The sequence below is a fragment of the Cottoperca gobio genome, chromosome 17, assembly GCF_900634415.1.
Source record: "Cottoperca gobio chromosome 17, fCotGob3.1, whole genome shotgun sequence".
NCBI lineage: Eukaryota > Metazoa > Chordata > Actinopteri > Perciformes > Bovichtidae > Cottoperca > Cottoperca gobio.
Window position 1 is genome coordinate 15934114 of NC_041371.1, and position 21780 is coordinate 15955893.

A 21780-nucleotide genomic window follows, 5' to 3' on the forward strand; every position below is an offset into this window, starting at 1 on the left:
TTGGCGGGCAACTGTGGTACTCCAAACAAAGATATATTGGCTGTCTACCGGTAAAATAATGTGTGTTGCAGTACCACAGTTGCCCACTGGGACAACTACCTGTCTACCTCTCAATCAGGTCACCTAATGAATCTTGTCTAGGAATCTATCTATCTAATCTGGGGAATATTGGGGAAAGGTAGGGGAATTCAAAATGCCAGTATTCTGGTATTACTACTTGTGGCCGCTATTAAGCAAACGTTATATCCGCAAAAATCTTGTTTTTAGAAAAGTCGTTTAGATATATTTGGACATATGATATGAACAGAGATGCTCGAGATGTTCCTTTCAGTCTGCTTTTATGAAAGCTGTTGTTCGATAACAATAGTCATAATGAGCGTGGACTGGTATGTACTTCGTTCTTCATGTAGCGTTAACAAGTATAAACAGCAAGAGTGTGACCTGGGTGGATGTAGAATCGGCGGTGTGTGTGGTGAATGCAGAGAAAAGGTGGGAGCATGTATTTGTGTGTGAGGGTGTCGATGGTAGGGACTCACTCTGGCCTTGGCGGTGGGAGTGGATGGGTCTGATGCCTTGTTGTTCTGGGAGGAGACCTGGGGAGACAACCAACAACTGGTCAATACAACCCGCGGCAAACCACACGCCACAACACAACAGAGGTAAATGAGCAGGTGGAGGGGTGGGGACACGATGGGTTAGCAGTTGGACCGATCAGATGAGTATGGGTTATTACAGCCAATCAAAAGTGAAGCATATGATTGTATCAAAAATAACATTACGGATCAAAAAGAAGCAAACCGGACTTTAGAGAGCTCAATAATGACTATCCTTATAAAAAGAGTTTTAAGCATGGAACTAAGCCAATCAACAATGATATGAATCGTGACCTTAACAAATTGGAAAAGGAAAAAAAGACGAAGGTACAAGACACAGGTGACTGGATGAACTACCCAGTCACCATAAAACCAGGGGTCTTCAACGTTTTTCGGGCCAAGGACCCCCAAACTGGTGTAGAGTGGTGCAGGGACCACCCACTGTATATATTGTACACTAGAGGCTGGAGGAGGTCTGTGCGACAATTTTCGCGACCCCCCTGCAGTACCTCCGCGGACCCCCTGGGGTCAGTAATATAAGATAACATTTCCAAACGAGCCGCCACCTTGGTTTGGTTTGAAATCCGGAAGCAGACCATGGAGCAGACACCGTGGACACGCCCTCACTAGCTGTTTCCATGGTAACAGCGAGCTCAACCAATCAGAGACGTTGCTGTTACACTTTATGATTGAGGTCATGACGTTGAACAAGGTTGATATCATACAGGACTTGTGGCCCCTACAGAAGCATACATCATTGTGGTAAGTATAAAATCTTCTACTCAGAATATGAATGGAATTTTCACTTTTGGAACCTCACTGTTAAGCTCTATAATCAAATACACTGTATGCATCAATTATAAAAGCTGTTACTAGTAGCACCAATTAGATTTATGGTGTCATTATGGGCCGATCAAACGGGAAGATAAAAAACAAACATGTGTACATATGTCTGCCAGTTAGAATAACTGTATCAGATGGATATCGGAAAATGAAGCAGATAGAGCACTTTTCAAAACATGACAATGAATTACAGCAGGTTAGTAGCAAAGAAATACGGCTTGTCAGTTAGTGCCAAGAGTCGATGAAAAATCAGCACAAAAAATAATAATTACACAACCAGAAAACAACAGAGAATCAAATTTCACATTATTGTTTTTGTTTAGACAAACAACACCAGTCAAATTCTTAAATACTGAGAATAGAAAGGTTGTTAGACCAATAAGCTGAGTGGAAAATATTAAAATACATATTAGACAAACCAATCACACTGATTGACCACTTGTTGTGATGCAGGGCAGCGATGTATCTGTGTGTATAAAGTGCCTTTACTCTGACAGACTGACAGAGTCGGAGTAAAACATCAGTACATCTGCCTGAAAGAGCGAATAGTGCCCAAAGATTACAGTTGGATGCTGACAACCACAGACTCTGCATCATCTCCCTGTCAACCGCTCTTTTGTTGTGTACAGGAAAATATCAGGTTAGGCCAATTTCACAGAGCTATTTGGAGAGACAGCAGCTTCTTCTCTACACTGATCTAACTTTAATTGGACCATGTGATCATGGCTTAATGATACAGGTTGAGGCAGGGAGGAATCACTGTGAATGTGAAGCAGGGTGATGCTAAAAAAAGGAGCATGCATGCTGTTTCCTGGATAAATAGGTGGAGGGGGCGTCTGTGCTGGGTCTGTATAATCTTAAATGGTTTGCAAAGTCTGTCTACCCAAGCAGCTACTGCTATATGTACTGCTATATGTACTGCTATATGTACTGCTATATGCCCGTTGAAGATGTATAATGGAATAGGACAGGGGTCACTAACAGGCGCACCACGGTCCGAGTCCGGAACCAGGCGCCGACCTATCCGGACCCGGACCTATAATCATAAATTATTAAGGGTTTCGCAATTTTGACGGGGCGCTTCTATTTTAACCGTCGCAGCTATTCTCGTTTTTAAGGCACTCGTTTTTAAGGCACTGGTTTAGCGGTTCAGGAAACTCACAGACCAATTACATGCTAGTTAAGCCATCCCACGTGATGCTACGCAGCCAATCAAATCTGTGCATTCCAGGCGGCAAACATTGCGACTCTGAATACAGACAGATGAGAGGCGAGAGACGAGAAACAGACGGAAAGATGAGTTAGCGATACAGGGAGAGAAGACAGAGAAAGGGAGAGAAACACTGACGAAGAGACGAGTGAGCGGCAGACAGGGAGAGAAAAGCATCTACTCATGGTGCTCTCCAAGAAGAGAGAAGTCAACAGAGCTTTCAACCCAGAATGGACAGACTCATTCATGTTCATCCTTCCTACTGGGAGCACAACATCTGTGTCTCATATGCTCAGAGACCGTGGTGCTCATTAACAGTGGTGATGTGAAACGCCACTATGAGACAAAGCACAACGTTTTTGACCAAACATACTCACTCAAGTCTGAACTGAGGGCACAGAAAATAAGCACTCAGCCCAATGTGATTTTGATTTGTGACTAAATAAAGCAAATAGGCCACCTGTCAGCATTATCAGCCACAGAGAACAGTTTAACTCAGGATGTGCTAGCCTGGGTTAAACTGTTCCATTAAGATGTGTTGAGACTGATTTATTCTAACATTGGTTGAGAGTTAAATCAAGATGTGAAACCGTTACAGAAAAAGGGAAACTCAAGCTGCTGCTACTTTATTTTATTTCTCTAAGATTAAGCACTTTATTCTAAGATGCACAATTTTTTTAAATTTTATTTATTTTCTCAATTTAATTTTTTAAATGCAGCCCGAGAAGAACACAAACATATCTACAGTATTATATATATCTGTATAGTTCAATGTTAAGTCACAATAAATATTGTCTAAATGTTTTTAAATTGCACTTTGTAATTTGACAGTCAGTTGTTGATGACGTGCAGACGTTGATCCAGCTACTAGGCTACTTCATTATATATCACACTAATTCATAACGCAAGTTAGACATTATGATGCTCCGGACCTTTGCTTGCGGATATTTTAGTTGAATACCCCTGGAATAGGATATAGATAAGAAAATGCACCTATTTTAAAAAATAAAATTTGTGTTAGCTAGCTAGCTAGCTAGCTTGTTATCTTATGGTGACTGGATTAATGGAGGATGAAAAGCTGATGCTAATAGATGTCTGCAAGGCTCGAATGTTAGACTACAGGAAGGATGCATTTTGCATTCACCTCAAAAAGAAAAAAAACGTCAAACATCCTCATGAAAACTAATGTCATGATTTGCATCAATGATGCTATCTGCTGCACAACACTGAAATACAATAACCTTCACCTTGTTTTCTCTGTTATGATTTGATTTCAATACGGAATGGAAAAATCATGCCGCAATAAAAACAATTCATTCAGTTTATAAAGACAAAGTAGCAGTGTAGTTGAATAACTGTCCTTTTAACATGTGGTTGTTGCATATACTGTATAATAGGGAAATACATAAACCAATGCATTTTGTATTTCACTTCTTCACTTTGATTTGTTTTAATTTAGACATTTTAAACCTTCCACAGATGTGTTTGTGGCCTATGGGCAGCTCTACCCCTCTCTGTGATCCTTCATTTATATGTGATTATAGCCAATCATGCAGTATAGCTGCTGTCATTAAACTGCATTTATGATTACTTTAGCAGATAATGTTATGATTATAAAATAGTCATTTGATTAATAGTGCAGAGGCAATAAAAAAAAAAAAGAAAACTAGCTAATATTCCTTAAACAAGTTGAGATTCAACCCAGTGTAAGCTTTTCAAGGAGTGATTCATTAGTATTTGTTCCAACAGCAAGTCTGGTCCCAGTGTAGAGGGTTAAACATGTTATTATTATGCTATTTTAATAACAAACCAAAGTGCCAAATCATTTGCTGATACACCATTTCAGAAATCTTGACAGATATATCCCTGTGCTGAATCATTCCTTTCTCGTACTGTCCTACCTTTCCTCCACCTGGCTGGTACTTGATGTTGTCGATGGATCCGATCTTGGAGCGGATGTTCTTCAGGTCAGGTGTTGGAGCGTTGATTGGGCGGGGGGTTCGAGGAGCACGGGGCACCGGCGGCTTCTTCTCCATTGGGGTCTGCTTGGGCACGGGGGGTTTGGTGAGGACACGGCGGCGGTGAGCGGCTTCACCGTTAGTGGAGGCAGCAGGAGTAGTGATGGGGGCCGGGCGAGGACGGGCTACAGAGTAAGGACAAAGGGGTAACATAAAAAAAGTATTGTTCATTTTTGTGAAAATTGAAAAGTAAAGACCAGCCAAAAGAACTTCTGTACCGCATGTAGAGTCAGTATTAACACCAAAGAAATGTAGACATAATGGAGTTTATATATACAACTATGTTTGCACACATAAACAAGTAAACTCGCAATGTCTAGTAAAGAGAAAAGAAGAGGAGCTTGTGGTCTTAGTATTCATCACTGAGGTACTGGTATTAATCAACACATATTGCTTTAATGTAATGTAACACATCAATGATCAATGATATGGTCATTTTGTATAACGGGCAGAAAGAAATTACTCATTGTTCCCTAAAGCCGGGCAGATAGTATACCGATTAAGCCCCATTTAACCGTGAATTAGTAGCATCTGGCTAATATAAGTATCAGGCCAAATTAAATTTGATATGCAGTTTGAGGGGGGACCCAACGCCTGATTAATCGCCTGAGCAATTAACACTGCTGTCTGCAGGTTGAGCAGTTCGATGATCAACATGGCTGCTGTCAAAAGATCTGTTACAAGCTGTAGCTTGTTGCACAAGGGAGGCTAACGTTGCCTTTCTCTCTTTTTCACCTTTTTTTCATCGTAATCGGTCAGCATTAGAGGAGCTTAAAGCAGCTTTTACTGTACCATGTATAGATTTCTATCAATAACTTTTGTTTTATTCTAGAGACAATTAGATTTCCATGAGAATAATATTGAAACAAATTAACTTTTCTTCCGTCTTTTTCTCTTATTTTGTTACCTGTAGTCTTGGGTTTCTTGGCCTCTCCCGTCTTGTTCTCAGTCTTCTCATTCTTGTTCGCTGTAAGCAGGAAATATAGCGCACACGCTTAAAAACACATGAGTGACACATAACACCGGTAGCCTTAATAACTCAAAACTCATGCCACACTGTAGTTTGTTGGTCTATGAATCAGGATGCAAAGTAGTTCTCAGGTAGCTGCACTGCTGGTGTTTGGACAAGTAGCTGGGTTCACCGTATGGGCACAAAGATCTGTTTTACAGTCTGACATACAGTGCAAGCATACTTTGTTGCCATGTGTAGATGTAAACAAAGCAGTGGATGGGTCGCACTATTCTGCCAAATGATAATCTCAGATTTTTAAAATCACATCTACAGTATGAAGCAGTGTGCAGCATGTATTTTACTGCTCTGTCATTGCTTTTGTAAACTTTACTAGTAATTTAACTAAACAATGTTTTCTTTTTAACAATGAATCAGGTTTTTGTAGCTTTTGAGGTCTTTCAGCTCATGGTTTTGGTTTAACAGCACATTAACTGCTTGGTTCATTCTTAGTGCTCTCATCAGCTCTGAGGCTGTTAGCTGTTTTTAGCAAAAGCTCTAAACTGGCAACGCTAGATATTAACTGGTGAAGAGACGAACATTAAGCAGTGAAAGAGCCAGATATTTAACACTTAATCCATAACAACTTTATAAGGTGATAACACATCATAGCTGTGGGGTCGTCAGCTTGTAGAGTTGTTGTGCCCCCATGTGGCTCAACAATTGATGCAACTATTCACCAAACACCGAAATGTTTCATTATTTGATTTTTCATATAAACGCTGTAGAAAACTTTGAACAGCTGGAACTTGTTGTCTCTTTTTCTATTGACACCCATCGCTGTGAACTGGCTGAATGAATCATATTCTCGGAGGGTGCTGAGCTGAAGTGAAACACAAGGCAGAACGCGTGTTTGACTAATATAGCTGTGACTGAGTCATAGCTTCCACTTTTGGAGAGGTGAGATGCTGTTTGTGATGCCAAATAAGAATACCAGTCTCGTGTCTTCAAAAGACAGCTCTTGAATGCAACAAAGTGTAACATATGGTAGGAATTCAGTGAGCTACTGTGCAGAGTTCAGGTCTTGTTTTAGATGTTGCACTTTCAACACTATAAACTAGCCAAAGCAGAGTGCAGATACTGTCTGTGACAACAGCTTTCATATCACACAATCATACACAGATGGCAGGCAGACACTGGAGATGTATTAGAGATGATGTTACTGTGTGTGTTTGCACTTACCAGGAGTTTTACTTGCAGTGGTCGCACGGGGTGTGGGCGTGGCCTTTGAGACAGGTGGCCGCTTCTCATTTTCTGGAGTCTGGAAATCACAACAGACGACAGATGAGGTGTGGGGGTGCTTTTTTTTTTTTGTAAGGATGACAGTTTATCTGTATGTCTTCATGTACTGTTGCCCCTGTGTGCATGAAGGCGACGTTATCCTGTTTTCCAGTTTTGTAAGAGGTCAATTGTGCAACCATGACATAAGCAGAGAATGAGAGCAAACAGAGGGAAGAAGGTGACATACAGGAGGGAGGACGTATTGAGATAGTCATTGCAGTGAAGACATCTGGAACAGTGGCCTGGTCACTGATCTCAAAGGTCTTACACGACTATGCAGGGTTAACAGCTTATAAAGCCACAGTAGGGAAGAGATTTATGAAAACATATTTACATCTTATGGGTCAAAAGTCTAAATCATTGGGAACTAAATGCCTTTCTCAGTATGCCACTTTCCAACTAATGTCCTTGGGAGATAATACGTCACGTCAAGTTCAACCAGGCGGCCACATCCGTTTCTGAAAAGTGAAGCCAATGCATAAGTGCCTTAGACTTGAATTCTTTCTAATGGCCTCCTCTGGTTGCAAAAGGAAGTCCGATTGTATAGAAATCTATGAGAAAATGAACTTGACTGAACCGTATTTTAATAAAATAACAGCATGTTGATAAGTAAAATACCAAAATGATGATTTGGTGACAGAGTAACAGTTGACCAGATGAAAATAAAAACTCATCAGATTGATTCGCATTCTCCAGTGTTGCCTTTGGTTGATTTGACTACTAGGCATTTCAACTAAGCTAAATGCGACTTTGAATTGTGATGATGTTTCACATGTCCACAAGAACACAAGTACAGACAAGAACGCAGACTGAGAAATGCCAATCTTCACTAAAAAGGAACATATTACATTCATCCAATTTGCACAGAAGAAATGTGTATTCTATCCATATGTATTACACTCACCTTGGCAGCCTTGGCGGAGCCAGTTGGCGGCCGCTTGGCAGCGGTGGGTGTGGTCGCCTTGGGTACAGGGCTTTTTTTATTGGCTGAGGCTGTGGTGGGGGAGGGGCGTTTGGCCACGGTGGCCTCGCCATTGGTGGAGAGGGTGGATGGGCGGGATTTGGCTGAGTTTGGTTTAGTTGAACCCGCGTCAGGCTGGTGATAATGGAATTACAAGAAGCCACAATACAGTAAAAAGGGAGAGGAGGGAGGGAAAAAAAGAAAAAGGATGACAGATAGAGATAGAGAGAGAAAAAGCAAAGATGAAATCAGTGATTGCAATGGCAGCGTGATATGGCAGAGAGCCAGCAACCATATGACAATCATAAAACAAAATCTAAAATAAAATGAGCAATTTACAGCCACTTTTGAGAGATAATGAGAAGTAAATTATCAAATAATTTACTCAAATCTGATGAAAGGAGCAGCAGTCCAAAAGTAGCATATGATACCGAACTCATGTCTCAGACGTTGGAGAATCAGCAAACACACAATACACATCCAAAGTGACTAAATGATGGACATAATATATCTAGCACTTCTGAACATGTACTTAAGGCACAGAAATGAATATGCACCTTCACCAAACAGAGGCTGCTGGACGCTTGGTGATCAGTGACAACACACAGGGCTGGCTGGTGAACTTCTGTATCTGGCAAGCTACCAGCTGGGAACATACTAGTGCCAGTGAGTCACAACAACTCTCTGAGCTTCAATCAGTGTATTTTCTCTGTACACAATTTTTACTATTTTCTGGCATGTTATAGAATAATCAAACTTATTTTTTGCAGATGGTTCCATTGGGAAAACTGTGGTTAATTGCAGCCCTAAATTAAAGTGGATGGTGCAACACATTAGCTATATTTTGGACACTCTGGCTTTACATTTCTTCTATATCAGGGGTGTCAAACATGCGGCCCTTGGGCCAAAACCGGCTCGCCAGAGGGTCCAATCCGGCCCGCGGGATGACTTTGCAAAGTGTAAAAATTAGTTGTTTTGATCATAAAGTAAAAGCCTTTGTAGATACACTGTGATCTGTAAGTTGTAACGCACATGTGTAAATGATCTTTTAGGAAGTTTTTCCTTGTGCGATGCGAGGGTCTAAGGACAGAGGGTGTCGTATCCTGTACAGTCTGTAAAGCCCATTGAGTCAAATGTGTCATTTGTGATATTGGGCTATATGAATACATTTGAAATGATAAACTAATACTATTGCTGAAATTGTACCTTTTTTTCTTAAGAAATTTCAGGTTGTTCATAATGTTTTGTAAAAAGATTAAGTTTGAACATTTTCAGAATGCACTTGTACTTTTTTGCACTAAAACGAAGGGAAACATGTGGAGTTGTCATATAGGTTATTATGCTATGATTTTACCCACTTGAGATCAAATTGTGTTGTATGTGGCCCCTGAACTAAAATGAGTTTGACACCCCTGTTTTAGATGGTTAGCTATCGGTCATTGGATTAGAAATTGCATGTTTGCAAAATTAAACTTAACATTAAAGAATTACAAAGATTTAATTCATACCCACTAGCAAATCCTAAGATTGCGGTGATTCCATTTAAAAAATGTAATTACTAGTTTGAACTGGACACGCACACACGCACACACGCACACACACACACACACACCGGTAGATCAGCAGAAGCAGTGCAGTGACTGAAGTGGAAGATGTCTGTGTTATTTCTGCTATCAGCTTGAGCATTGATGTGTGTCTGTTGTGTGTAAACAGGCAGGGGTTTGTGTGTCGTTGGACACACCGGCTGTGGCAGAGGTCAAAGCTGTGACCTTTGGGTGATAGGGCTGTTTCTGTAACCACTGGACACCCCTTTGAGTGTGTGAATCAGTATGCAGGAAATGGGTGTGGACAGCAGTACTCTGTGTCTGTGTGTCTGTGTGTCTGTGTGTGTGTGTGTGTGTGTGTTGTGACCCACCTTGTTCTTGTTGTCAGGGCTTGGCAGGGTCTTGCTGCCATTGCCTGTGGGAGACTTGGCTGTCCCTCCCTTCTCTTCCTTCTTCTCGGCCAGCCTCTTCTCCTCTTCCTTCTTCTCGTCTTTATTGGTCTTCTCAGGCTTGTCCCCCTTCTCTGCCTTCTCCTTGTTTTTCTCCGCGTTCATCTTCTCCATCTTTTCCTCTTCTTTGATGATCTTCTCAGACTTCTGGTTCTTTTCTGGGCCAGCGTCCTTCTTCTGCTGCTCTTCTTTCTCTTTCTTGTCAAAGGTATCTGTCTTTTCCTGCGTGTCCTTGTTGTCAGATTTCACTGTGAGAGAAAGAATATCATTGTCAGCATCAAACTTATTTAAACAAAAATCTGCGGGGAAAAACAGAGCAAAAATTATAACTTGATTCTAATAAATGTCTTCTAAGTCATCACCATACTTCAACATTTGTGACGGTATAAATGAACACAACTCTAGTTGTAAAACTCGTTAACAGCAGGATCTTTGGAAGGCGCTGGAGGCTGTTGTATGAGGAGAAAAAAGGCTCTGAATGCACAATGTGACTTGGTTAAGTAAACCACGTTTATGTAGGTGCAAAATAAGTTATTTTCAAGCAAATAAGCCAATAACTGAAAACAGATATTCTAACCCTCTATAAAAAAACACAAGTTTCACTTTGATTTCAAAAGTATGACGATACATCTGACTTTCTTCTCATCTGCAACAGCCAGGTGTTGTTAGTTTAGGTGCAAACTCTTTATGGCTCAGATTTGGGAAAGATATGTTCATGGTTAAAAGAAAACAGCTTTGCATGTTGGTAGGAGATGGGATGCCAACAGCTTTGTGGACCCAATCCATCCACCCTGACCTTCTCCATTAGAGTTATTTTTTGGTATTATAACAACATTACACTACTTCTGCCACAAAGGTCGTTTTTAGGCATTTTACCAAATTACATCTGTCGACGTTTTAAATCCTGTACATGCTGTTAAACATATAAAGTGACATACAACAGCATGTTTGATTACCTGACAAACAATGAAGCAGACACTTATGAGGCACTGCCTGACACTTCTGAAGACACAGTAGACATATCTCTGAAGTGTAAGAACGTTTTCACGGACAAAATCTATCACATCAAATAAACATTGCTAAATAGAACTGCATTAGAGTTATTTATAGATTTGAATGTCCATGTGGGCGACTTTATGTGGGTCGCACCAGCAGATGATTCTGGGTCTGGTTGGTAAACAAGTTGCCAAGCACAGTTATTCCATTGCTCTGCATTATGCAAGTGCCCGCAATGGTGACGCTGTATCTTTAAAATATCCAACACTGATAGGAGGTGAACTGACCGTTTTATAAGTTGTTGTTTATCCTTTCTCTTTCCTAGGCCGTCTGTAAATTCAGACTTTGAACTATACATTAACATATAGCTCAATACCTATTTATGTCTGGTGTCTTATTACAAGTCAACTTAATTCGGCTAAGCCTGAAAGGGCTTTACAATTTGTTAAACACACGATACCCTTTATCCTTAGACCCCCTATAACAACAGTGGTGCATACTCTCACGTGTGTGTATATAAAAAATAACTTTAGCCTAATGTGCCATTTTGTTTCACTACATTATTACATTGTGCTCATGTTAGCCTTTTTTCTGTTTGGAGGGCATTGTTATCTTGTCCTAGTCAATCAGTAGTGACTGACATCCCCACCATCCCATCCCCCCGCAGAGTCAAAGGACACCATTCCCTCATAACATTCTCAGTCTACACAGAAGCGACAGTGGTTACAGTTAATTTGATGTTTTTCACAAGAACTAATCAATTTAGTAGGATACTTGCACAGCTGAGTCTGTCTATTCTACTCTTCTTGTGGTTTTTGTAGGAGTTTTTCTGTCGCACAGAGAGATGACATACCTATTCCTAATCGTAAAATTACTTTTATTATCATGAGGAAAGCTGGGGTTTGGTCAATAACACACCTTCTGATGATTAAGTACATTGAATATCATACTTCTTAAAGGGGTACTCCAGTGATTTAATTGGTGAACTTGTGGAGAAAGATTAAAAAAGGAGCGGTCAAAAAGGTTGATGCAGCAGATGCTGAGCTATTAAGTCCCTAGTATGGGTCAAATATGCTGATTCTACTATTCCCCTAATGCATCTCAATAGCATATTTCCCTAAGACCCTCTCTGCATGTCCCAGTATTTCAAACCCCTCATTCCCAGTGTGCATACAGGCTTTCTGTTACAAATCTGTACACTTCAAGCCTAATCCATAACCATGATGACATAAAGCTCTTCCAGCACCAAAGAAAACATTATACAACTGTTTCCAAAGGGTCAGTAGTTCTCCTCATGATCAGTAAACTCAACTTCATGGGACGTATATGTGGAGTTCCCCTTTTAGATGCTTTCTGTATTCCCATGATGTGTATAGTAAGTCCATTATAGTTATGTTAAGTTATCATTTTATTTAACTTATGTATGCAACTGAGAATTATTATTATTATTATTTATTTATAAACTATATAAAAGTTTTCTTTTAATTTGATAAATAAAAACTGACTTAAAGTGCATGTCCTTGGATCTGTTTGCCAGGATTACGTAAACACCATACAGCGACATCTATTCTACTCAGACGAAGCACAAGGTCAACTAGGATGCAGCACAAATGTTGCAAACAGCTGATTCATGGGGTGAGCACAGCATGAGAGAATATAATTGAAAGCAAGAGCGAACGTATGAGAGGGAAACGTGAGCCAAGGGAGACAGACACAGAAGGAGTTTGGGGAGGTTGATGGGGTTAAGGACAGACAGCCGGCGGGGCTGAGGGATGGGGGACGGAAAGAGACAGGGGCTCTTTGTAGCCAACAAGACATCTCTTGCATAACAGTGACACCGGACAGGCCTATGTTGTGCCCTAATGTACCCTCATTACCCCCTGTGCTGACGTTTGCTGTGTTATATCTGCTCCACCTCCTCTGAAACGCCGCCAATTTGCTGCTGTTGCATTTTCTCCAGCAATCAAGCCGGCGACATTGAGTGTGTCCCTCTAGAACAGGGGTCGGCAACCTTTACTATCAAAGTCAGGTGCGGCTTATAGTCCGAAAATTACGGTAGTTATACTATACTTGTTGCATTTATGAAGTTACAGAATGACAATAAAGGAAACTGTTGAGATCGTATCGCTATTTTTACCTGTTTCAACAAAGGAAAACACCAAACTCTTTAGAAGAGAAGGAAAGAATACACTGGCATGTTTAGGCCGACTTTGAAAATAATTAAACACAGAACTATGCAGACGTATTTGAGTCCTCCACATATTTGTTGAATCAAATAAAAAATTAATTAATATAATGTGAAAATACACAAAACAATAAGAAACACAATATAAAAATGAAATGAATACAAAAAAGTATCCCACTTTGAAATAAAAAAAACATATAGTTGCAGCCTAATAGCTTAGAAGGAGTGAACGTGGAAAGAAATAGGCCAGTTTGTATATAATTATATCCGTTTCAGTGTGTTTTCATCCACATGGTGGTGGTGTTCATTTCTTTGGCTTTTAAACAATTCACAACAACCTCACAAATGCCCCCCCCCCCCCCCCCATATCACAATATCACCTTTGAAAGATTGTCCACGGTGCAACAAAAAATACATAAAAATAAATATTTAGTTCCATGTTTGCTTTTGTCTAAGCCACAGGGAGCCACTACAGAGGGGTTAAATAGCGTACAGAGTTAAAGAGCCACAAGATACATTTTGTTAAGTTACTTTAAACTGTGGTTGCAAACTAACTCAGCCCGGAGCCCAAAATCAGAAACAGGCTATGACTCTGAGAGAATTCTCTTAAGAAGGGCTCATGTGTGGTCATGCAAGCAATTGAAAAAGCTAAAGTATGTTAAGAGTCTCTCTCATTTGGGGTTTGGTTATCCTCCTGCATTCCTGTTCTCACTATTCGTCTAACACTAGTGTTTTGTCGTGCTTCATCAAGCTAGACTGAAGTTAGTTCTTGCCTTGCAATGTCCCGCTGATGTTAATGTGAACTCATCACTTGCTGCAGCTGCTTCACAAAGCCTCTCAGTGACACCGACTTGTTTCATGCATTTTAATGCGATTGATTCCAAGTTTCCTTGCTGTGTTTTGGTCCTGGTGTTTGACAGAGACAATATGCATCATTATTATCTGTTTCATTTTCAGGAAGGAATTCAAAAAAGGTCTGTAGTTTATAATGCTCAATACAACTGTAGTTCTCTGCCTTTTTCTGAAGAAAACTAAGGCGCTCTGTCCTTAATCTACTCTGGGTGGTGTGGCAATTACTACGTTATTTCTTCCACAGACAATGAAAATGCAGGTAATAAAAGAACACCACTGATTTAGCATAGCACTCCTTACATTGTAAGTACAGTGTATCTACATTGTCGGACTCACGAATGACAGTTTTAAAAAAACACATCAAAATTGGTGCAGGGATATTGTCAGACAGAGATATGGCAAGACAAAACAACCTGTTTGTTTTCTGGTTGCTCATGCTTCTTGCCCCGCCAGACTTTACTCTAGTGATGTTGTCATATTCCCAAATCTCAGCAAAAACACTGTTGCTATAATCGATAGAAACAATGGCTGCAATGTAAAAAAAAAAGATGTCCAATAAACTAAATCATCCTTAAACTTTGCAAGTATTTGAATTGCACATTGAGCATAGAAAGATGGTATATTAGTACCTTTCTGTCTGGGAAATCAAACTCAATGAAACCTTTGGAAACTGACCAACAATAGTGTTCAACAACATGGGACAAGGAAGAATGAAGGGCTGAAAGCACTCACAACAGATCTATATATACAGTAGGGGCTTTAATATTCGAATAGACTTTATCCATCTTTAGGCTTTATCGCTCATGCTACAGTAGTTTACATCACTGTATTGCTGCAGCCTGCGACACCAGCAATATGACTCATCCAATATGAAACTGCTGGCTGTGAACACAGAGGTCTTCTAATACCATGCAACAATACACAGCTGCCGGCAACCAGCTGTGTCTGTGTGTGTCTGTGTGTGTGTGTGTGTGTTTGTGAATGACAGAAATAGAGATAGAGTTGACTGCCGCGTAAATCAGAGCATGACTAACCTACACAGACATGGAACTGGTGCAAGGATATTTTACTGCAGGCGGCCTTCTACACACACACACACACACACACACACACACACACACACACACACACACACACTAATTTGAGTATTGACCGCTATAGCTCCTGCTTGCTAGCATGTTAGCTATCAAGCTACCACACTGACAAACATGACAATCAATAGATAGTCTGACAGACACAGTAATAATCCACATGACTTTGCACTGACTGTGTACACACAAACTGATTGTATGCTCAGTGACATTGCTATAGTGTATGAGAAAAAACATGTTTAGGTTTTATATAGCCGTCTTTATGCAATAATAATGAATGTTAGTATTATTAACAAGGAGTTTATGTTCTCGGCTCGGTTTGTCCGTCTGTTTGTCTGTCAACAGGATTACAGAAAACCTACTGGCCTGATTTTCCTGACACTGGGTGGAAGGGTGTAGCAACAGCTATTTGCACTGTAAACAGATACACCTGTTGCTATTCTGTCATATTTCTGTGTAGTGGCCTAAGGAGTTGCTCTGGTTTTAGAGCACACTTATCACAAGCAACCACGGTAGCCAAATCACAGAGGAGGGACATCTTGAGGATTATAAAGTCAGCTTTTTTGAACTGAATGCAAAACCTCACAGGGTACAATGGGTAATATATTGTCAGTAATTCAGCCCACATGCAGCTGGTGCACCTGTTTGCCTCCCCTCTCCTGCAACCACTCATTCATGATCTACAAGCTGAAAGTTAATGTTATAAATCCAGAGTTCATTTTTTAATCTTTTAATTTTTCCCTCTGGATTTGCGGTCTCCTCACCACTGTCCCCAAGCCCCCAGAGACAACATTACAGGAAGGATTTTTGATTGCCCATGACTGCAGGTAACGGAGCCCATCTGTTTAATGATTGGTTGTGAAATCACTGATTGTGTTCCCTGTTAGCTCAAGCTTCAAGACTCACACTTGCCTACATCCCCCTCCCCATACAGCTGTGTACTTCTTTGTGCATGTATGTGTATTGGTGTGCAGCTGTTATTGATTTTTCTATCTATTTGTGCTAAATGAACATGCTGTCTACTGTCATTGTGTCTGTGGGGGCGTGTGATTTTTAAATCTGTAAGATTCACGTCAGTGGAAGCTGTTCACCTACACACGTACCCATGCGCGTATGCTCACACGCACACAATGCTGGAAATAGCTGCTCTATATTTGAATGAGTACAGCAGAGTCAATGTCTAATCAATGTCCCAGCTTTTCTCTGCCAACTGCAGTCTGAAAAACAGGACACATGGCTAGATGGATGGGTATATTATTACATCGGCAGAGAAACATACACTGTAAAAGAAGGTAAAATGGATAGAAGATATCCGTATGAGGGGAATAGGGAGTGACTGCATATATGCATGGTTCCATTCTTATCAACTTTGTTGAAAGACATCCATAATCCAAACCAGCGTTCATTTTTTGTTGAAGTTTTAAGCCCTGGGTTGGTCCTCCCATAATCTTCTGCCAGCTCCCTTTACACATTTTCCCTGTATTTTTTCTTTTACATCACAAGTAACCACAATTTGAACAAATCTCCTTTGCATTTGAATTCATCAAAGGGTAATTTCATAGAATGCAATAGAATGTGAGGATATGATAATATATGTATGATATTCATAAAATGAAATAATCTAATATGGCGTGAAACCTGGCAGAATCTATTTTCTCATGTGGATTTACCTAATTAAAATCCCTATTATAGGAGGCGATGACAATTAAAAGAGGTTTAACCTTTGACATAATGGAAATGAAGAAGGCAGCAGTAGCTCAGTCTGTAGGCTCAGGAGGGTGGCCCTGTGCGGACCAAGTACGACGTGTAGACCGGTAGCTAGAGAGTCTACTTCACCTCCTAGGCACTTACAAGGTGCCCCTGAGAAGGGCACTAAACCCAAACTGCTTAGAGCGCCGACTATGTGGCAGCCCCCTCTGACAACAAAGTGTAAAAACTGAATTTAACCAATGATTGCTTTTTTTGCATATTGGGTGTGTATCTATTGTTGTTTTTAGCTTAGATGAGAGTAGAATGCACCTACAGAAGCCTATAAGTAAACAGGCCCATTTACACCCAGTGTTAGCTGCTATTACATGTACTGACATACATCCCTAATCAAATGAACTTTCATCAAATTTAAAGAACTTCAGATGGTGGATGTGACCTGAAGATATTGTAAAGATGCACCTCATATACCTTCATTACTGACCCCCATACAACACCCATACACTCCTTTTAACTCAGCTCATCAACTATCTTAAATTAGCATGGCATGTCAACCAGTTGATTTGCTATCAAACTGTGGCTGAAAAACTTCACAGAGAGTAGAAAACATGAAATAGATAAATAACTATAAATAGATGGTATTTTGACAGCAAGGCTTTCCCTGTAAGTGAAATGTAAAGCTTGTAAAATTGAGAGGAGGGAGAATCAATGCAACTCTGCCAAAGAGAAAGACAAAGAAGCTGAATGGATATCCACAGGTGGATAATGATGCTGGGCAGCAGTGGATGTTGTCTCATCATGACTTAAAGGATGCAGGTAAAGAATATTCAGTTCCACTAACTGCCACAGCATGTTGCATGCATAGTGCATGTGCTTTCTATTGAAGTGGCAACCAGCAGTGTGGCAGCCTCCTATTGATATTCTAAAATACACCTATTTCAGGCATAGCTTATGTTGGAAAAGAAGGCACAGCGAACATCCTATACTTAGCTAAATGCAACTGAGCTGTAATGCCATGGTTGTGCTCAAGTGAAGTGCAGCGGCAGGATAGACAAAGAAAGAGCTGCAGGAACTCATAAGCTGAGCTCTATAATCAAGACATTCACCTGATGCACACCCCCTTACAAAGATGAAGGCAGCGCAACATAACAGCTGGAAAAGTCCAATGGTCCAATCTGTTGGAGCTGTGACTTTTCTGTATCATCGTAACTCCGTATGAATTACAAAAATACAAGTCACTGCAGGTACTTTAAGTTTGTCGGTTTGGTCGGTTGCGTGCAAGAGCCTGGAATTTAAAGCTTGATTTACAGTTGCAAGTAACGGGGAACGGCATAGCAGCAGAGCCTAGGCACATCACTTGGCTAAACTGTGGCTAATGTACATCCTTCTCAAAAATACACTTCTGGGCTACGTTGGATACAGAGAAACCACTTTAAGAGACCGGAAGAACTTTGACTGGTTGGCTTAAGTTGCTCCTACAAGTTTCTGATGCTGGTGGAGATTGTTGATGGTGATGACAACATCTAGCAAGCTTAAGTAAAAGTCTATATCCTTCCCTTTTCGGGAGTCCATCCAACAGCCATTTTGACTGCAAACCCTCTGCTTCTCATGATCAATGCTCCATACCACATTAAATGGAAGAACATAAACCGGATCACTGTCATTCACGATAACATGGCAGGTAGCTTAATGTTTGATCGAGTAAATAATGTCAATGTTAGAGTTTTTATTTCTGCAACTTGGACTTACAAACCAGACCTTAATGAATCTCTGAACAAATCAAAGATCTGCAAGGTGGATTGGGAAACATTACCTGGAAATATCTAATTTCTCATATCCATCCCAACAGACAGTACGCACACAAGGAGAAACTCTTACCCTTTATGTCCAGTTTACTATCTTGGGTGCTGTTAATAGACATTCCTGCAGGCAGTGGAACAGGAAGTAAGAAATTGGTCTCGCAGCTCCCATGATGTCTCTTAGGAGGTGGGGATGATGGCAATACAGCTGACGTCATTAATGGGGGAGACATCATTGTCGCCATTGCAGCTGCAGCTTCTGTGCCATATGAGACAGTGAGCGAGCGTCTTACAGCCACGTGTGGGTAGGGAGACCTTGGTAGGCATGCTGTTCCCATCAGGGCAAAATTTGTTACGTTGGGTATCATCAATGGCGAGCCTCCCATACACTTTGGGTATGCGCCGGCCATGACCATGGGAACAGACAGATGTGAACAGTCAGACATTGCCCGTCTCACTGCAGTCCGCTGTGGCAGTTCCCTGCTTTGGCTAGGTTTTGTCTCTCTACCTACGATAGCACATGATCCCATTTTCCCAGCCTCAACGCAACTTAAATCCTGTGTTGACAGGCCAGTTACGCCTCTTGTAGGAGGATCACATGACCCCATCCTCCCTTTTTCAGTATGACTTAAACTTTCTCTTTCCAACGTACTCTCTCCTACACCACCTACCGCAACACCAATGTTGGCTGAGGGTGGAGGTAGGCCTGCACTAGGCCGTGCAGTGGCAGCATCTTTACTTCCTGTTAGGTCAACAGGAGCAGTACCAGTAGGTTGTGGATCAACACTTTGCTTTCCTAAAGATGGCTTGAGCATTTGAGTAGTTAGAACTGCAACTGAATTTTCTTTCAAACTTCCGAGTAGCCCTTTAGATGTAGAGGACGTATCAGATTTCCTCTCATCCTCTTTATTTCCAGGACTTGATATTGAACTTCCAGTGAAGCAAAGGTTCAATGTGTTTCCCTGCCCAAGCCCTGAGGCCTGTTTTGGAGGAGGAAGCAAGCCCTGGTCTTGGGTAGACACTTGAGATCCCTGGATGTAAAATCCATCTTTGCTGCCAGTATAGTTTTGTTGCAGAATATTTTGTCCAAAGTTAGAGTTTGGTGTGAGTTTATAGTCTAGCGCAGAATTCGGGAAGGATCTCCCAGGTGAGACAGAAGGGGAAGGTAATGAAGAGGAAGGAGAAGAGTGGGAAGACAGGGGGCTGCTGGGGCTTTGTCCTGTACTCCCTAATGATACCCCTTCCCCTCCCACCCTATGTTCGTCCTCCCTTGGCCTCTCCCCTCTGGACCCCTCATCCACTATCTTCAGCGCTGGCATCTTGAAGCTCTGCATTCCTGGTGCTTCGGCCACCATCCCAGACAACGTCCCCTCGGTCCTGCCCCGCCCTAATTTTGCCTCGTCTTCCATCAAAGTTATTTTAGACCCCCCTTGTGTAGCAGCCTGACCCCCCGGTGCCAGCTGGCCTTGGCAGTGCCAGTCACTGCGCCGGTCAGAGTCCAGGCTGGAGGGTGACAGTGGAGAGGAGGCCAGGACCACAGGGATGTTGGCACCAGGAGGTTTGTGTTGCTGCTGATGCTGCTGTTGATGCCCACTGGAAGGTTGTGCGTACCCGCTGCTACCACTAATAATGCCAGGCTGCTGCCAGGGCGAGCCAGACAGGAAGGACATTCTCCCGCTTTGTTGTCAGGTTTAATTGTCTTGCTCTTTTTCTGGATAGGTCTCTTGTCAATCTCTTCTTTTCTCTCCTCTTTACTCCTTCTTTGTCTTTGTTTGTATTTCTTGTTCTTCTTTCTCTCTGTCTTCAGTTTTTCCTCCCGTCTTTATCTCCAGTAAGTGTCCTTTTACTCTTGTCCAGGAGGCAGAAATGTCCTCAGTATCCAAAGTGCTATGAGCTTGGAAAGTAGAGGAAGCAATGCATCTTTTCTTTTCTTAAGGTGATGCCTCAGAGTTGTCTGCGTGTACTACTGTGCTAATGTGTGTGAAGTGCATGTGTGTACGTGTGTTTATAGGCAAGGCAAAAAAGAGTGTGTGAGAGTGAGAGTGTGTGCGTCTGGTCGTCTCGGCTTCTCTCTCAGCACTGCACGGTTCAGCTGTGAGGCTAAATTGCACCTTGCTCTCTCTCTCGCTCTGTATCTCTGTTTTCTTTCTCTCTCTCTGACATCACACAGTCACATGACAGCCCGGAATATTTCCTCATTCGCTGGAGCAAAATTTCAGCATCCAGCCCCTAGTGACAAACGTGCACAGGCATACACACATGATCACACACAAACGCAATTATAGTTACAAACATGCACGCAGACAGATCAATGGCTGTCACAGTTTCTCAGCTACCATATGACAGCCAGTGTTCACATGTTGACACAGACTGAGAGACACAAGCGAGATTAGCGAGACATCACTGAAGACTGTAATCATCCTGACTAGATGATGCTGATTTTGATTGGAGTCCTTGTATCAGCCCATCACTGGCTACAGAAATAAAGGAAACAAAAAAAATAAATATATATATATATATATACTGTATATAATTTAGCACATGTTGTGCTCTCCTCTTGATTAATTTGTGCCTTCCCTGAAATTATTTTGTGCGTTCCATATTTCAACTTTGCAAACTTCCTATTTCCCCCTGCTTACCATAAATACCTTCACTGGTTTAGTTGATAACAATGATTAATTTGATTAAATAAAGATATATTCCATTGGACAAATCTAACTTCATTGTAACATTTTCAAACGTGTCAAAGATGGGTGCAGAATGGAAACATTAACACTGACTGCTGGCTATGTAAGCTCTTGAACTGAGATAAACATCCTCCATCTGGGATTTGTTCATCTTTTAGTGAAAAACTGGGTGAAGCTTAGTCTGCTAAAAAGATACAGAGGCCTACAGTGCAAGGTGTTGATAAAGACAATGAGAACTAATGAATGCTCTCAAATTCAAATTTGAGCTATAGTTTATAATGAATTACATCGACTGAACTTTTTAAAACCAAATTTAAAACCAAATCTCAACTACATTAGCATGTTAGCTAACATGTAGCACAAAGTTAGTTTTTGCTAGCTCACTTTACATTTGTTCTCAGGACTAAAGGACCGAACCAGGTATAAAACCCAAGCGATCACTAGATTTCTAGTGAATTGTCAGGAGGCAAAGAAGATGGCAAAGAGATGAACTGTTTGATACCCAGCAGGCACCCATAACAATTTAATAAGCTAATAGCCAATAATACATTTGAT

At 41.2% G+C, this 21780-nt stretch overlaps 1 protein-coding gene across 4 annotated transcripts in view; it reads right to left on the bottom strand.

Annotated features, from left to right (window-relative positions):
• Nucleotides 1-21780, bottom strand: part of LOC115022203 (microtubule-associated protein 4-like) — an 88335-nt gene that overhangs the window by 14682 nt on the left and 51873 nt on the right. For 3 of the 4 annotated variants that reach the window (XM_029453143.1, XM_029453144.1, XM_029453142.1), the window contains exons 7-12: nucleotides 9831-10156; nucleotides 7859-8050; nucleotides 6856-6934; nucleotides 5572-5631; nucleotides 4548-4789; nucleotides 537-593 (exon numbers count right to left, since the gene is read on the bottom strand). In XM_029453143.1, coding sequence (XP_029309003.1) covers nucleotides 537-593; nucleotides 4548-4789; nucleotides 5572-5631; nucleotides 6856-6934; nucleotides 7859-8050; nucleotides 9831-10156 — 956 coding nt within the window. The remainder of the gene's footprint in view (nucleotides 1-536; nucleotides 594-4547; nucleotides 4790-5571; nucleotides 5632-6855; nucleotides 6935-7858; nucleotides 8051-9830; nucleotides 10157-21780) is intronic. The other variant, XM_029453145.1, reaches the window with a different exon arrangement.